General features: G+C 40.2%; 1 protein-coding gene and 1 pseudogene across 8 annotated transcripts in view; one reads left to right on the plus strand and one right to left on the minus strand.

Annotated features, from left to right (window-relative positions):
- RC3H2 (ring finger and CCCH-type domains 2) overlaps positions 1 to 7,124 on the plus strand; it is a 59,721-nt gene extending 52,597 nt beyond the window's left edge. For 6 of the 8 annotated variants that reach the window (XM_017548373.2, XM_017548378.2, XM_037745648.1 and 3 more), the window contains 3 exons: positions 150 to 263; positions 361 to 509; positions 1,869 to 7,124. In XM_017548373.2, coding sequence (XP_017403862.1) covers positions 150 to 263; positions 361 to 509; positions 1,869 to 2,064 — 459 coding nt within the window. In that variant the 3' untranslated portion in view covers positions 2,065 to 7,124. The remainder of the gene's footprint in view (positions 1 to 149; positions 264 to 360; positions 510 to 1,868) is intronic. The other 2 variants (XM_017548379.2, XM_017548377.2) reach the window with 2 other exon arrangements.
- Positions 4,764 to 16,819, minus strand: part of LOC108317733 — a 23,837-nt pseudogene continuing 11,781 nt past the window's right edge.

Consider the following 16,819-nt stretch of genomic DNA (forward strand, 5'->3'; position numbering starts at 1 on the left):
TGACCTCAAATGATCCTCCTACCTCAGCTTCCCAAAGTGCTGGGAATACAGATGTGAGCCACTGTGCCTGGCTGATCATTGGGATTTTTTATTTTAATTTAAAAGAGAAGGCCCAGGTTCCACAGGTATAAAATCAGTATTTTTCTTAGTTACAGAGTGATTATACAGAAGATGCAACAGATACTAAACCTGATAGGGATATCGAGTTAGAGCTTTCAGCACTTGATACTGATGAACCTGATGGTCAAAGTGAACCAATTGAAGTAAGTGCCACAATTAGATAATTGAGAGGCTTTGTTCAATTGAAAATTTAAAAGCATAAAACTTTCATACTGAAGGATTAATATTTTATTTTCTTAGGAGATTCTGGACATACAGCTTGGCATCAGTTCTCAAAATGATCAGTTGCTAAATGGAACAGCAGTGGAAAATGGGCATCCAGTGCAGCAGCACCAAAAGGAGCCACCAAAGCAGAAGAAACAGAGTTTAGGTGAAGACCATGTGATTCTGTGAGTGTTAGACAGAAAATTCATAACCAGTGGGCATAGGGCATAATAAAGAGAAACAGATGTTAAATTCATTTTTGGCTTTATGCTCTGAGGCGAAGATCTTATATGGGTAATGATTTGGTCAGTCTGGATATTTAGGGAAGGAAAAGTAAAATTGAACTAACAAAGTGGTCCATTTTAGTAGCCTAAAACTTGCTTTTTGTTGAGATAAAGTTAATCTGTGTTCTAGCATCAGGTTATGCTTCTTTAATCTGGTAGCCAAACTTCTAGACTACAAAATGGAGAATTAAAACCTAGATTAAGGGTTTCTCTTTTTAAAAATCATGTTAAGATTTTCTTGACTAGGCCAGGTATGGTGGCTCACGCTTGTAATCCCAGAACTTTGGGAGGCTGAGGCAGGCAGATCACAAGGTCAGTAGTTCAAGACTAGCCTGGCCAACACAGAGAAACCTTGTCTCTACAAAAATACAAAAAAATTAGCTGGGCGTAGGGGCAGGCACCTGTAGTCTCAGCTACACGGAGGCTGAGGCAGGAGAATCGCTTGAACCTGGGAGGCAGAGGTTGCTGTAAGCTAGATTGCACCACTGCACTCCAGCCTAGGTGACAGAGCAAGACTCCACCCCAAATTTAAAAAAAAAATTTATTGGCTATAATATTGCCATTTTAAATAATTACTACCAAAAATATGGACTTAATCATCAACTTGATACTTTGTATGGTCTTTAACTCGTATTTTCATATTTATCATAATTTTTGGAAAATAGGATGTTTCAGGCCAGGCCTGGTGGCTCACGCCTATAAACCCAGCATTTTGGAAGGCCAAGGCTAGCGGATCATTTGAGGTCAAGAGTTCGAGACCAGCCTAACGTGGTCAAATCCCATCTCTACTAAAAATACAAAATAGCAGGCCAGGCGCAGTGGCTCACGCCTGTAATCCCAGAACTTTGGGAGGCCAAGGCAGGCGGATCATGAGGTCAGGAGATTGAGACCATCCTGGCTAACACAGTGAAACCTCGTCTCCACTAAAAATACAAAAAAATTAACCAGTGTGGTGGCACGCGCCTGCAGTCCCAGCTACTCGGGAGGCTGAGGCTGGAAAATCGCTTGAACCCAGGAGGTGGAGGTTGCAGAGAGCCGAGATAATGCCACTGCACTCCAGCCTGGACAACACAGCAAGACTCTGTCTCAGAAAAAGGAAAACAGGACTTTTCTAGTTACTTCTGATACTTCTAGTGATAAAGACATGTCTTTGCTAGGAATTCCTAAAGTTTGATGTAGTTTTTATTAAGTACGTACGGTTACTCTTAAAAGTTTTCACCTAAAGCTAATTTGTTGTTAATGTCATTTCTTTTTACCCAGGGAGGAGCAAAAAACAATTCTGCCAGTAACTTCTTGCTTTAGCCAGCCACTCGCAGTGTCTATTAGCAATGCAAGTTGCCTCCCCATCACCACATCTGTCAGTGTTGGCAACCTCATTCTGAAAACTCATGTCATATCTGAAGATAAAAACGACTTTTTAAAACCTGTTGCAAATGGGAAGATGGTTAACAGCTGAAAGGAGGTTCATCTTTCAAATTTGTGACCACACCATGGAAGCATTTACACTAGCTTTTTATATATATAATATATATTATATAATGTATATTTTTTTTAAAAAAAGATATTACTGGGGGCATCCATTTCCTGTGGACTCTTTGATACTTCAAGCCCTCTTGCATTAGCATTATGAAAAAAAAAAAATTTACTTTACTAGGATAACATGTTCACTTTCCAGAAGTGATTGGAATTTGGACAACATTTAACTTAAGCTTCAAGCAGCTTTTTATGAGTTTGTAGCAATCCGGTGCAGTAACTGAGCCATTTCCTATTTTAAATGGCTTCTATAGAAAATTAACAACTCAGTTATTAAACTAGCAGGATCCTACAATGATACATCTAGTGAAAGTAGACTTAGTTAACTTATTTATTTCTATTTTATGTTTCACTGAGAGAAGTTTCCATCTCATTCCAGCTGCTTTATTTATCTTTTTCATGGAACTTTGCATGGATTTCTTTTTCTTTTTTTAATTTTGAAGAGTGGAGTTAGATGTTCTTACCATAGAATTTTACAGGGTTATATACTAGCTTTCTTTACTGCATTATATGTAGGAGTGTGGTGCAGTGCTTTTATCTGTAGCATTTAATTTTTTTTTAATTTTCCATTTTTCAAGAATAATTTCTGCTTTGTTAATATTTATACACAGGCTACTTGTTGAAGTAATTAATTAAAAATATAACCAAGTGCCTAAGTCTTTCAGCTGATGTACTAGATATTAAATTCTCCTAAGTTATGCAGAATCGTTTTTACAATTTTGATAAATTATGCACTAATGTAATGGCAGTTTTTTAAAATGCAGATTTAAGCCTGTACATTATTGAATCTGATGACTTGGCAAAAGAATCAGGTGCTTTCAGCTGTCTTGAGAAAACCCTGTATGTAGCGTTTGCACTGACTAACAAGATGGTATTGCTGGGTTTTTAATTTAAACTAATTACTTTGGATGTTCATTGCATTATCTTGGTTAAATATTGTTTATGTTACTTCATGTTGGGGTTTAGTTTTTCTTGTTTTTTTGACTGTTAGGTTGATAAGACTATGAACCATGTAATAGTAGAACATTGGCTAACATTTATTCATACTTAAAAACATGAATAATTTCTGCCTTGCTAAAATGTGACTGAAATGGTTTTGACTTGGTATCTGAAATTATACAGTATGTTCAACCAGTCATGCCTCAGATTTGTGAGAGGTATTGTATTGAAACCTAAATTTCAGTCAACATTTGAAAAGTAAAGCTGGGCATTCCTTCCTGGTGATCTTACCTATAGTTTATCTTTCCGTTTTTTGGGTATTTTTTCTGTTTCTTTAAGATTAGTTTGACTTTTATTATTTTTTTAATTAACTTCTGTGAAGTTGTTTACTCTGAAAATTGTACTGGAATATTTTAAGCCAAGCTGATCTTTCACCAGGTGTACTGTATGTAAGGGCTTTTCCTGCTAGCAAGATGCTTAAACAGGATCATGTTATTGGTCGTCTGAGCTATTTAGTTGTTTTACAAAACCACAGCATTGTATCAGATAAGATTTTGATAAAAAGTTTTGTGCACATTTCCAGGGGTGGGAGGGTTGACATTTCCCTGAAATTTCTTGATTAGAATGAGTAAATACTGGTGTTTGATACCTGTCTTAATGAACATGCTCATAAGGTGACTGATAAGTTGTAAATATACCTGAGAAACAAAGGGGTAGTTTTGATATTCTGGTGTCAGTATGGAAGATCTTACACATTTATTTAATACTCAAATGTATGAAGATGTTTGTTTGTAGCATAACAACAGCACAGTAGCCTTGATTTAGTTTCCTTTGGTTAGTACTGTACCTTTTTGCCACGGCCAGTGCTCCCTATCCCTACAAAGACATTTTATTTATTTCACTCTGTAACCTGAAATGAATAGGAACAAGAGTTTTAAACCATGTTACATTAACTTATTTCTGACATTATAAATTAGCGTAGAATATTACAGGAACATGATTGTTATATAATTTATATCAGAACCTTTCTATAAATATGTGCTTATTACATTTGAAATGCTTCCAATGTACTTTATTTGCTGTTTGTAATTCCAAAAAGGATATGCAAACCAGTCTGTCTATTTCATGGATATTTAATAGTGAGATCTTCCATGTTGAAGGTAATGTATTTTTTTTTAAGATTTTAAAATTGCTATTTTGTTACAAAATAGAGACCTATTAACAGTTTGAGAGCTCCTTATGTGCCCTCAGGGAAAGAACCCTCTGTGCAACAGAACTACACAAAACATCTTCAGCACGTTCTGAGGGTGAATATATACTACATAAATTGATCTTGTGTATTTAACCTTATCTTTTTAATTTTAAAATTGAAATTTTGAAACTTGGTTGTGCTCTGCTGGAGGGGGTTGGGATAAACTGCTTAGATGTTTGCCTACTTGTCCAGTGAAATTACATTTGCATCAGTATATGTATATACCTGCCAACCTTATTGGTATGTCTCAGAACATTTATATTAAAATAATGCTTGTCTTGCAGCAGGTGAGCCCATAAAACAATAACTCCCTGTTCTTAAAAACTTACTCTCTTTTTCACTAACAACATGGGAATTGTTTCTGTGTTGAAATTATTCTGTGTTGCATCCATTCTCTATGTAGTGGTCACCTTCTGTCTGTCATGGTGGGTTTAATGTGAAGTAAAGCCGTTGGTTCTCTGCCACTTTCGAAGAAAGGGCAGTTCATCTGACCCTTCTTGAGAATGGTACCTGATATCATCAAGGAAAACGTTACAAGTCAGACCTAGGATATGACTTCCTAAAATTGAGGCATTTCCTGTCATTTGACCTTTTTACCAACAAGATGTGATGTACACATTTGGAATCAAAGGATACAAAGCAACAAGAGAGGAAATTTGTAATGTGGGTAACCAAACTGTTTATGTTACCTATTGTCTAATCAGAAAAAATAGTCTGAGGTCTGGAAAGCAGGAAAGTGGTGGTTATTTTCTTTCATTTTTTGTTTTTTAATTTCTAAGTTCCATTCTGAAGTCCATGTGCCCCATTCAGTTACTGTGGGTGTAGCATTAGTTTTTTTGTGGTTTCATTTCATTTTATGAATTCGGAGAAATTTCCATATATTTTTTTTCTAGTTGGTACCTGAACAAAGCAGATTCCCTTGCCTTTGCTGCCATGTCTTATTTTCAATGCCATGTGGTAAACCAGTGTCATACATGAAAGTTGTGCATTGTAATTTTCAAAAAAAAAGGGAGTTCATTAGGCCAGTGACACTGATTTTTCTTTCCCATCATAGCTATTTATTCTAGTAAAAGGATAATAAAAGAAACTTCCTATACAAGAACTGAAATTTTCCATTTGTATGGATCTAGTCACTTTCATTCTGATTTCAAGTGAAGTATATAAAGCACATCCCAATTTTATATGCTACCTTGAGAAAATTACAGGATGCACTGCAATTTATAGGAATTTCAAATGGGATCATTAAAACATTTAAAAAATTATTTTAAAAACCATCTAGCTTGCTTTTGGATTTTAGACATTAAAGCCTATGTTGTCTTGTTAACAGGGGTGGAATTTATAACAATCAGATTCAGCATGTGATTTCACCTTTGAATCTGAGCATTTCTTCCCTGTCTTCTTTGAGTCATTTTCTGAGCAGACTGTCACCAGTATTGATAACTAAGCATTAATGGGTAAAGTTGCATTGCAACTATGCATTGGTTTCCTGGAAGAACTTTTCTTTTGTTTTAGTGAACGAAGAGGCTTGATGGGATCACTTACTGTAACTCCTTCTACATAAGGACCCCTTCTGCAAGCAGAACACGAAAGAACATGCTCAAGGAGTATCCCATTTTCTGGATAATTTGAATAAGTTTGCTAGTAATGTCTTTATACTAGCGGCTTCCTTGTATCCTTTTGCTGGCAAGGGAATACAAGGAGTCAAGGCCACAGATCAAAACACCCCACATTTGAGTGGAGGCTTATTTTTACTCCAAGAGCAATTATTCCCCTCGAGTCTAAAATTGGCAGTTTTTTTGTTTTTTAAATAAAAAATTTAAAATAGCCCCAAACCAGTGGAACACAGACACTGGCTGCACTTAGTACTGCCAAAAGCCAAGGTCATTTGCACATACTCCATCAACCTGTCAAGAATTAGGCCTCACTTTATAACCCAAGGCATGGAAGTGCATGCATTCTCTTAGCTGGGCAAACAATTATACTGTAGTTGTGATACAACACATGTGGCTTTTATTTGTACTGCACATATCCACTGTACAGCCACTTGGGAGTATCGTGGTTAGCTTGCAGCAACTGCTGTCTGCATTTATACTGTTTATTGCATATTCTTTTCCCTGGAAGTGAAAGAGAAATGTTTTTCTTGTTGCATTGATTACATTTTATAAATTTGCTTAGCTGGAAAGTTTGGGAAAAGAGGCCTGTTTGTCAATTGTACAACCGATTGTGAAGCTCTAGTGTGAATATTTTTACGTCTGTATTAGACATTTTCTTTGCAAATCTATTGTTCGATTGAAATGTAAATGAAATTAAAGATGGTGTACACCCATCATGTAAAAAGCAGGCACCATCTCTAAGATGGATTTAATGCTCATTTTTAAGGCATATACTCAGCTTCTATTTAAAACTATAATTTAAAATAATTCTGTACAATGAAATGGGAAATATATATGGGAATAAATTCTATTCCATTTATTTCAATTTGAATTTCCAAATTGTAATGTTTCCCTTTGTGCTATAGTAATAGGATTAAATGGGGGAAGACTAGGATTTATAAGGCCTGTATATGGGGGGAGGGCAGAGATGGAACAATGAGGGTTGTGATGATAGTGAATAGCAAAGAGTGAATTCTGTGTGTTTTTGCTGTAGCACTGAAGTGAAGAGATATTAGCTTTGGCTGTTCACAAAATAGAGCATCATGATTTTCAGTGTTTGAGAGAAAATTGATGGAAAAAGTTTGCAGTACTTGACATGTATTTGCATGCACAAAATAAAATTATTTGTCCACCTTAAAAGTTGTTTGTTTAATGTCAATATTAAGTTTATGGTATATTTTAGTTATCTTTGTTTTCTTGGCATAGTTTTTGGCTTAACAGAACTACCAGGCCACTCCTTGAGATTTAAATGATTACCTGCCTCATCCTATATCATAGGGAAGGGTCTGAAAGTAATGGATAGACCCAAGGAGATTGAGATATACCTTAATTCTATCAAGTCACTTCATCCATTCAACACACAGCACTTTATCTGTGTGGGAGATGAGGATGTAGATAGTACTGAGTTTACTGTATAGTGGGAAAAGTAGGACAGATACATAACTAAAGTATGAAGACAGTTCTGTGGACCTCAAGAGAATGACTTGGGTGGATCTAGACACCATTTTCATTGGGCTTCCAGTGGTTTTATTCATTCATTCAGCTGATACATTTTAAACCCCTGTCCATGATGGTCAGTAAGATTAAAGGTCCATGAAACATAAGTCTCTTCTCTAGAAACTCACAGTATGGAAAATCAGAAGACAAGTTAGAATAATTCAGTGAGCTCTTGTGCAGCCTGTAGGGTGTAGGGAAACCCCAAAGGGAAATTATGGGGTTAGTGGTAGTGATGAGCAAGAGGAAGCACTTCTCTGTAAAATGACCTCTGGCTAGACTGTAGGCTACATAACATTGCACCAAGCAGAGATAAGTAGAGGAAGCACCCCGAGTTCCAACTCTACCTTTGCAACGACCCACTCAGTCTTTAACTATAATCCCTTGAAGTATACTATCTTGGACAGAAAAGAGGAAAAAACAAACTACCATCCTTTACTTGAGATGTTATAACCCGTATCTTATGTTTGAGATGTTACATAACTTGCCCAGATGTCATAACTACAAAGTAGTAGAATCAGATTTCTAATTTGTCTGCCTCTTTTCTACCTCCCAAGGAGGTGGTGATGGTGATGGTGATCAGAACCTATATTGACCCTAAGTGTTACAATGGAAGAGGTGTTTAAGGAATGGTGATTCAGTCACTAATATAAATAGCCAACTCTTAGAGCACTTAATATGTTCTAAGAACAGTTTTAAGTGCAATAAGTATATCATGACTTAGGACCATAAAATGGAAGCAGAGATCGTAGAGATTTTGCCCAAGGTCACAGAAGAGATAGGGACCTCCATGAAGGACAGTGAATACCATTCTAAAGAGACAAGTTATATAATCTAAACAACTTGGGATTTTAGAAAGATCAGCCATTGGCGTGAAAAGTAAAGCTGGAGACAGACCAGCAGGGAGGCCAGGTCAGCAATCTAGGTAAGAAGTGTTGAGAACATGGCCAAGCTTGGATGGAGGAAAAGAGATGGATTTAAAAAATTAGAAGAGAGCAATTGACCGGATTTGTTGTGTAGAGAGTCTATTGGACATCTACTCATTATAGGGGATTAAATTTGGCTTAAAATCCCAAAGCCTATTGCTGAGAACAGACCAATATTTGTAAAACATGAAATCTTGTATACATCCTAAAGTATGTGACAATGGAGAATCAGGAAGGAGGAAGAGGGTGAAAATCCATGGATAGGTGATCCAGGTAAAGGAGAGGAAACAAGGAAATGAAATTCCAGGGAGATTTTATTTCCTTTATAATATCTATTGAAATAATTATGCACATTAACAAAGTATCTCAGATACCCATGGAATATCTTCATGATTAGATCTTTCACTTCAAGTCTTTACTCAAAAGTCAACTCCGGTGAGAATCAGATGGAGGGTGTCATTTAAAATAGATATTTAGGGCTGGGAACAGTGGCTCACACCTGTAATCCCAGCACTTTGGGAGGTCTAGGTGGGCAGATCACTTGAGTTCGGGAGTTCAACCTGGTCAACGTGGTGAAGCCCTGCCTCTACTAAAAATATAAAAAAATTAGCCAATCATGGTAGCACGCACCTGTAGTCCCAGTAACTCAGGAGACTGAGTCAGGAGAATCACTAGAACCTGGAATTTGGAGGTTGCAGTAAGCCAAGATTGTGCCACTGCGCTCCAGCCTGGGTGACAAAGTGAGACTCCATCTCGAACAAATTAATTAATTAATATATATTTAAACCCAAAATTTTAGATAAGATCAACTGAAGTTTTTAAAAAGCTTTATATTTCCCATCCTGGCCAATATGTTGAAACCTCGTCTCTACTAAAAATACAAAAATTAGCTGGGTGTGGTGGTGGGCGCTTGTAGTCCCAGCTACTGGGGAGGCTGAGGCAGGAGAATCACTTGAACCCAGAAAATGGAGGTTGCAGTGAGCTGAGATTGTGCCACTGCACTCCAGTCTGGGCAACAGAGCAAGAGTCCATGACAGACACACACACACACACACACACACACACACACACACACACACTTATATTTCAAAATAATTATAGATTCACAAGAAGTTGCAAAAATTGTACAGAGGACCATATAGTTTCACACGTTTTCTCCAATAGTAGCATGTTATGTAACTAGTATAATTTTTTTTTTTTTTTTTTTTTGAGAAAAGGTCTCTCTGTTGCCTAGGCTGTAGTGCAGCAGTGGCATGATCTCGCCACTGCAACCTCCGCCTTCTGGGCGTAGGTGGTCCTCCCACCTCAGCCTCCTAAGTAGCTGGGACTACAGGTGCACACAACCACGCCCAGTTAGTTTTTGTATTTTTTGTAGAGATGGGGGATAGTCATGTTGTGCTAGGATTACAGGCGTTAGCCACCCATGTCCAGCCCCTAATTATAGTATAATACTAAAACCAGAAACTTGACATTCCTTCAATGCAGAACTTATTCAGATTTTGCCAGTTTTCTATGCACTCATTTACATGCATGTGCATGTTTGTGTGTGTAAGTTCTATGTCATTTTTACATACAGATTTGTGGAACCACCACAACTATCAAGATAAGAGAACTGTTCCATCTCTTCAGTGATCCCTCATGTTACCCCTTTATAGTCACATCCATTTGCCTTGCTTACCCGCATTCTCCCATTCTTAAACTCTGGCAACCACTAATCTGTTCTCTGTCTTTGTAATTTTGTCATTTTTGGAATGTTCTATTACTAAAATTATACCATTTGTAAGCTCGAGATTGGCTTTTTTTTTTTTCAATCAGTATAATTCCCTTGAGATTTATCCAAATCATTTCATGTATACAGTAATAGTTCTTTTCGTTATGTTGCTGGGTAGTATACCATGTACATCCATGGTATACTACATGGTATACTAGACACCATGGTAATGGTGTCTTTAGCCATTAATCCATTGAAGGGCATTTGGAATGTTTAAAATTTTTGGTTATTACAAATAAAGCTACTATGAACATTTGTATGCATGTTTTTGTGTGGACATAAATTTTTATTTCTGAAGTTTTTTTAGCGAATGAATTGGTATACTTTATCTCTGAAGGAAATTAATAAATTGGACTATAAGTTCTTAGCTTGGAAATGGACAAATTCCATAAAAATACAATTTACCAAACTGGATATAAGATGAAAATAAAAATTGGAGTAACTCATATTATCTATTGGTATACCAAATTACCGTTAAACTTAGGGGCTTACCACAACATTTATCACCTCACAGTTTCTGTGGGTCAGAAATCTAGATATGCGTTAAATAGGTCCTCTGCTTCAGAGTCTGTCACAGGCTGTAATCTGGGTGTTGGCTGGCACTGCAGGCATCTCACAGCTCAACTGGGGAAGGATCTGCTTCTAAGCTCACTCATGATTATTGGCAGGATTCATTCAGTTCTTTATGCCCTTTGGAATGAGAGCATCAGTTTTTTTGCTGGCTGGAGGGTGGAGGCTGCCGATATGGTTTGGATGTTTGTCCCCTCCAAATATCATGTTGAAATGTGGCCTTGCATTGGAGGTGGGGCCTGGTGGGATGTATTGGATCATAGGGGCAGCTACCTCATGAATGGCTTGGCACCATTCCCTTGTTGATGAGTGAGTTCTCCCTCAGTTCATGCTAGATCTGATTGTTTAAAAGAGTGTGGTACTTCTGCACCCCACAGTGACCTTGCTTCTGCTCTTACCATGTGATACACCGGCTCCCCTTTGCTTTATCATGATTGTAAGCCTCCTAAGGCCCTCACCAGGAACTAAGCAGATGTTGGTGCCATGCCTGCACAGCCTGCAGAAGTGTGAACCAAATTAAACCTCTTGTCTTTATAAGGTACCCAGTCTCAGCTATTTCTTTGTAGCAGCGCAAGAACAGACTAATACAGTATATTGGTACTAAAGAGTGTGAACTTGCCATAAAGATACCTGAAAATGTGAAAGTGGCTTTGGAACTGGGTAACAGGCTGAAGTTGGAAGAGTTTGGAAAGCTCAGAAGAAGACAGGAAGACAAGGGAAATTTTGGAACTTCTTAGAGACTTGTTAAGTGGTTGTGACCAAATGGTTTCTAGAAATGTGGATAATAAAGGCCAGGCTGATGAGGTCTCGGAGGGAAAGAGAAAGTTATTGAAAGCTGGAGTAAAGGTCACCCGTTATGTCCTAGAAAAGAACTTGGCTGCGTTGTGTTCATGCCCTAGGGATCTGTGGAAGTTTGAACTTAAGAGTGATGACTTAAGGGTATCTGGTGGAAGAAATGTCTAAGCAGCAAAGCATTCAAGATGTAGCATGGTTGCTTCTAACAGTCTATGATGAGATGCAGGAGCAAAGGAATGACTTAAAGTTGGAACTTATATTTATTTTATTTCTTTTTTTTAACTTTTTTTTTTTTTTTTTTTTTTAAAGATGGGGTTTCACCATGATGGCCAGGCTGGTCTTGAACTCCTGACCTCAGGTGATCCACCCACCTCGGCCTCCCAAAGTGTTAGGATTACAGGTGTGAGCTTACATTTAAAAGGGAAGCAGAGTAGAAAAGTTTGGAAAATTTGCAGCCTGTTCCCTGTGGAAGAGAAAGAATCCAAGCAGGGTGCAGAACTACCACTTGCTAGAGAAATTAGCATGACTAAAAGGGAGCCAAGTGCTACTATCCAAGAAAATGGGAACAAGACCTGTATTGCATTTCAGAGATGTTTGAGGCAGCCCTTCCCATCACAGTCTAGAAGCCTCGGAGGAATGAATGGTTTCTGTGGCCAGGCCAGAGCGCTGCTGCCCTGTGTACTACTGCCCTGCGCCACTTCAGTGGGCTGCTCCAGCTTCAGTCTTGGCTCAAAGAGCCCCAGCTATGGTTCCAACTGCCACTTTGGAGAGCACAAGTTGCTCTAAGCCTTGATGGCTTCCAGGTGTTGTTAAGCCTGTAGGCAAATGAAATGCAAGAGTGAATGAAGCTTGGCAGCTACTCCCTAGATTTCAGAGGATTTATGGAAAAGCATAGGTGCCCAGGGAGAAATCTGCTGCAGGGGCAGAGTCCCCAAAGAGATACTCACAAGGTCAATGCCAAAGGGAAGAGTGAGGTTGAAGGCCCACACAGAGTCCCCACTGTGTCACTGTCTTGTAGAGCTGTGGGAAGGGACTGACGCTCTCTAAACCCGAGAATGGTAGAGCTACCTGCAACTTGCATCCTGAGCCTGGAAAAGTCACAGGTGCCCAACTCCAACTGGTGAGAGTAGCCACAGGGGTTGCACCCTGCGAAGCCACACGGGGGAGGCTGGCCAAATCTTGGGAGCCCACATCTTGTACCAGTGGGTCCAGGTTGCAAGACATGGAGTCAAGGATTATTTTGTGTGTATGTGTGTGTATGTGTGTATTTGTTTGATCTCTGAACTTTTTATTGTCCTCCTGCTCCCCAAAGAGTACCCTGCCTCAGACACCACTTTGTCATCCACTATCCAGTGGGTGGTAGTCTTTTGGATGTTTTGCATGGAATTGCCGCTGTCCAGGGCATCACCAAGATTGAAGTCCTTGCCATCTTCCAGCAGTGGCAGTAGGTGGCGATCTCAGCCACCAGCTTGACCTTGATGTTCAGCAGGACGTTGTACTCCTGGACCTGGCACTGCCCCTATGCCCTGTGCCAGCTCTGACTCCAGGTGCAGCAGGATCCTGTTGAGCTGCTCCATCTGCAGGGCATAGTGGGCCTCCACCTCCCTCAGGCTGTTCTCCAAGCTGGCCTTCAGATTTCTCATTGAGTCCAGGTTGATCTCCAAGGACTGGAGTATACATCTCAGCTCTGTGAGCATCGTCTCAGCAGCTCCAACCTTGGCGGACTCTGTCGTGACTACTGTGGTGTTCTCCTCAGTCTGCTGGGACCAGTACTAGTCTAGCTCCTTTTCGTTCTTCTGAGCCAGCTCAACATATTGGGCCCATGATCTTGGTGAGGTCCAGAGATCTGGAAGCATTTACCTCCATGGTCAACCCAGAGCTGCAACCTGGCGTGTAGAGCTTTCACTTCCTCTTTGTGGTTCTTCCTGATGAAGAGCAGCCCTTCCATGAGAGCATCAAATCTCTGTCTCCAGCTGCAGACGTGTGACATTGGTGCCATGAGTGACCTTGTGGAGCCCATGGATATCACTCTTCACAGACTGGCGCATGCCCAGCTCTGTCTCTTACTTGACTCTAAAGACATCAGCAGCAAGACGGGCATTGTCAATCTGCAGAACGAAGCAGGCACTGTCCACAATATTTGTGAAGATCTGAGCCTTTAGGTCCTCAATGGTCTTGAAGTAATGGCTCCAGCCTCTGACCTGAGGTCCCTTCTTCTCCAGGTGCTCCCAGATTTTGCTCTCTAGCCTCCGGTTCTCAGTCTCCAGGCTCCTCACTCTGTCCAGGTAGGAGGCCAGGTGGTCGTTCAGGCTTTGCATGGTTCCCTTCTCATTCTGGATGCCTCCCATTCCTGCCAGACCCCCAGCTGACCCTGTGGCCAGGCCTCCAGACCCCAAGCCGCCCTGGAAGTTGGTGAAACTGTAGCTGGGTGGCTGGATGGAGCCCAGAGACCAGGAGTTGGTGGAGAAGGTGGAGCGAGTGGTGAAGCTTATGCTGTCTGGGGAGGAAAGTGAGAGGACAGGAGTCAGGCTTTACTGACCATGTGTGTGTTTTAGACAGGGTCTTATTTTGTCGCCCACGGCAGTGGCACAATCATGGCTCACTGCAGCCTTGACCTCTGGAGCAAAAGCGATCCTCCCACCTCAGCCTCCTGAATAGCTGGGACTACAAGTACACACCACCATGCTTAGCTAGTTTAAAAAAAAAAGTTTTTGTAGATACAGGGTTTCTCGATGTTGCCCAGGCTCGAGGATTATTTTGGAGTTGTAAGATTTAATATCTGCCCTGCTGAGTTTCAGACTTGCATGGGGTCTGTAGCCCCTCTCTTTCAGTCAATTTCTCCCTTTTAGAATGGGAATGTTTATCCAATGCCTGTATCACCATTGTTTATTGGAAGTAAATAACTGGTTTTTGATTTTACAAGTTCATAGGTGAAAGAAGGTGAGTCTTAGAGAAGACTTGGAACTTTTGATTTTTTTTTTTTTTTTTTTTTTTGAGACGGAGTTTCGCTCTTGTTGCCCAGGCTGGAGTGCAGTGGAATGATCTTGGCTCACTGCACCCTCCACCTCCCAGGGTTCAGGCAATTCTCCTGCCTCAGCCTCCTGAGTAGCTGGGATTACAGGCACGCGCCACCATGCTCAGCTAATTTTTTGTGTTTTTAGTAGAGACGGGGTTTCACCATGTTGACCAGGATGGTCTCGATCTCTTGACCTCGTGATCCACCCGCCTCGGCCTCCCAAAGCGCTGGGATTACAGGCGTGAGCCACGGCACCCGGCCGGAACTTTTGATTTGATGTTGGAATGAGTTAAGATTGTGGGGACTACTGAGAAGGGATTGTTGTATTTTGCAATGTGAGGAAGACATGAGATGTCAGGGGTGTGGGTGCCAGGGGAGGAATGATATGATTTGGATATTTATCCCCTCCAAATCTCATGTTGAAATGTGACTTCCTGTTGGAGGTGGGGCCTGGTAAGATGTATTAGATCATGAGGATGGATCCCTCATAAATGGCTTAGTGCCATCCCCTCGGTGATGAGTTTTTCCTCAGTTCATGCTAGATCTGGTTGTTTAAAAGAGGATGACACCTTCCTTACCCCCACCTTGCTTCTGCTCTCACCATGTGATATGCTGGCTCCTCTTTGCTTTCTGCCATGATTGTAAGCTTCCTCAGGCCCTCACCAGGAGCTAAGCAGATGTTGGTGCTATGCCTGCACAACCTGCAGAACTGTGAGTCAACTGTGATACCAGTATCAGATATTTCTTTACATGGAAATGCCAGTCTCAGGTATTTCTTTTTAGCATCACAAGAAAGGACTAACACAGCTACTGTTAGTTTCTTGCCACATGAGCCTCTCTGTAGTACAGCTCACAATATGGTAGATTGGGTCATCCAAGCAGCAAGCAAGACAGGCGAGAGAGAGAGAGAGAGAGAGAGCTAAAAAGACATTACAATCTTTTATAACCAAATCTTGGAAGCAACGTCCCGTTACTTTTGTGGTATTCTAACACTTAGAAGCATGGGAAAAAGATTACACAGGGCATGAATATCATGAGGCAGGGAACTTTGGGAGTAGTATCAGTCTGTGTTCAATCAGGAGGTAGAAACTACACAGTGGGTTATATGGGGTAAAGCTTAATATAAAGAGTCATTAAATGCTAATAAACGACTACAGGCTAAAAGTAAATTCCATATAGTACTCTATAGCTTAGGGAGAGTACTATATGGAACTTATACTTAAGGAAACACAAACTTAGAAAGGGGTGCTGTTCTCAAGGCTGAGCATCACACCTCGGAGAAGGTATAGTTCAGCCCAGAGGTCTGCTAGTTGGCCCAGGCTGGAACTAGTTACTGGCAGACAGAAAGCTACTCTCCAGGCAGCAGGAGAGGTACACAGGAGCCTGCAGAGAAAGTTGGCTGGTAGGGGACAGGAAGCCTTTGGAAACCTAATTTTCACACTGAAAGGGCCACAGGAAAATTATTGTTGGTGTAGACTGAGGTTGCAATGTCACCAAGGGACCATATGTGCTGGACACATGGCTGGGAAAGAGCTCCCTTGGATGTCCTTACATCCACATCGCTGACCTACCACGAAACTGTGGGAAACAGTAGGAGAGCCCCTCCCCCTGTCATGCACCTCCAGTGCCTTCTGCTGAGAAAGCTCATCACTGTGCTCCCTGCAAAGGAGAGATGCTTCACTGAATTCTATCCATTATTGAAGAGCATACCTTCAAGGGTGAATTGGGAGCAGAGGGCCAATAAATTGATCATCAGCACAGAAGCCATTTTAGAAGCTGCCTGCCATAGCTCTGTATCTATTGAAGAAACTGCATTGATTATGAAAAACCTTCCCACAAAGAAAATTCCAGGCCCAGATGGCTTCACAAGTTTATTCTGTTATTAATAAATATTTCAATCATACCAATTTTATAGAAGCTTCAGAATGTGGAAGAGGAAACTTCCAATTAGTTTTATTAGATCAACATAACCACACAGTGACATTACAAAAAAGAAAACTATAGATTAATATCTCTCATGAACATAGATGCAAAAATCCTTAAAACGTTAGTAAATCTAGCTATATAAAGTATAATACATCAAGTCCAAATAAGGTTTATTTCAGGAATGCAAGGTTGCTTTAGCATTGAAAATCAATCTGTGTACTTGAACATATTAACAAAATAAAGGTTATATTCTATTATTATAAGGTCTCTTAAAATTTAAAGGTACTTCATTCTGATTGGGTTGAAGAAATTAAAAAATATATATATACATAAAAAA

The sequence above is a fragment of the Cebus imitator genome, unplaced genomic scaffold (genome assembly GCF_001604975.1).
Source record: "Cebus imitator isolate Cc_AM_T3 unplaced genomic scaffold, Cebus_imitator-1.0 Scaffold206, whole genome shotgun sequence".
NCBI classification, from domain to species: Eukaryota; Metazoa; Chordata; class Mammalia; order Primates; family Cebidae; genus Cebus; species Cebus imitator.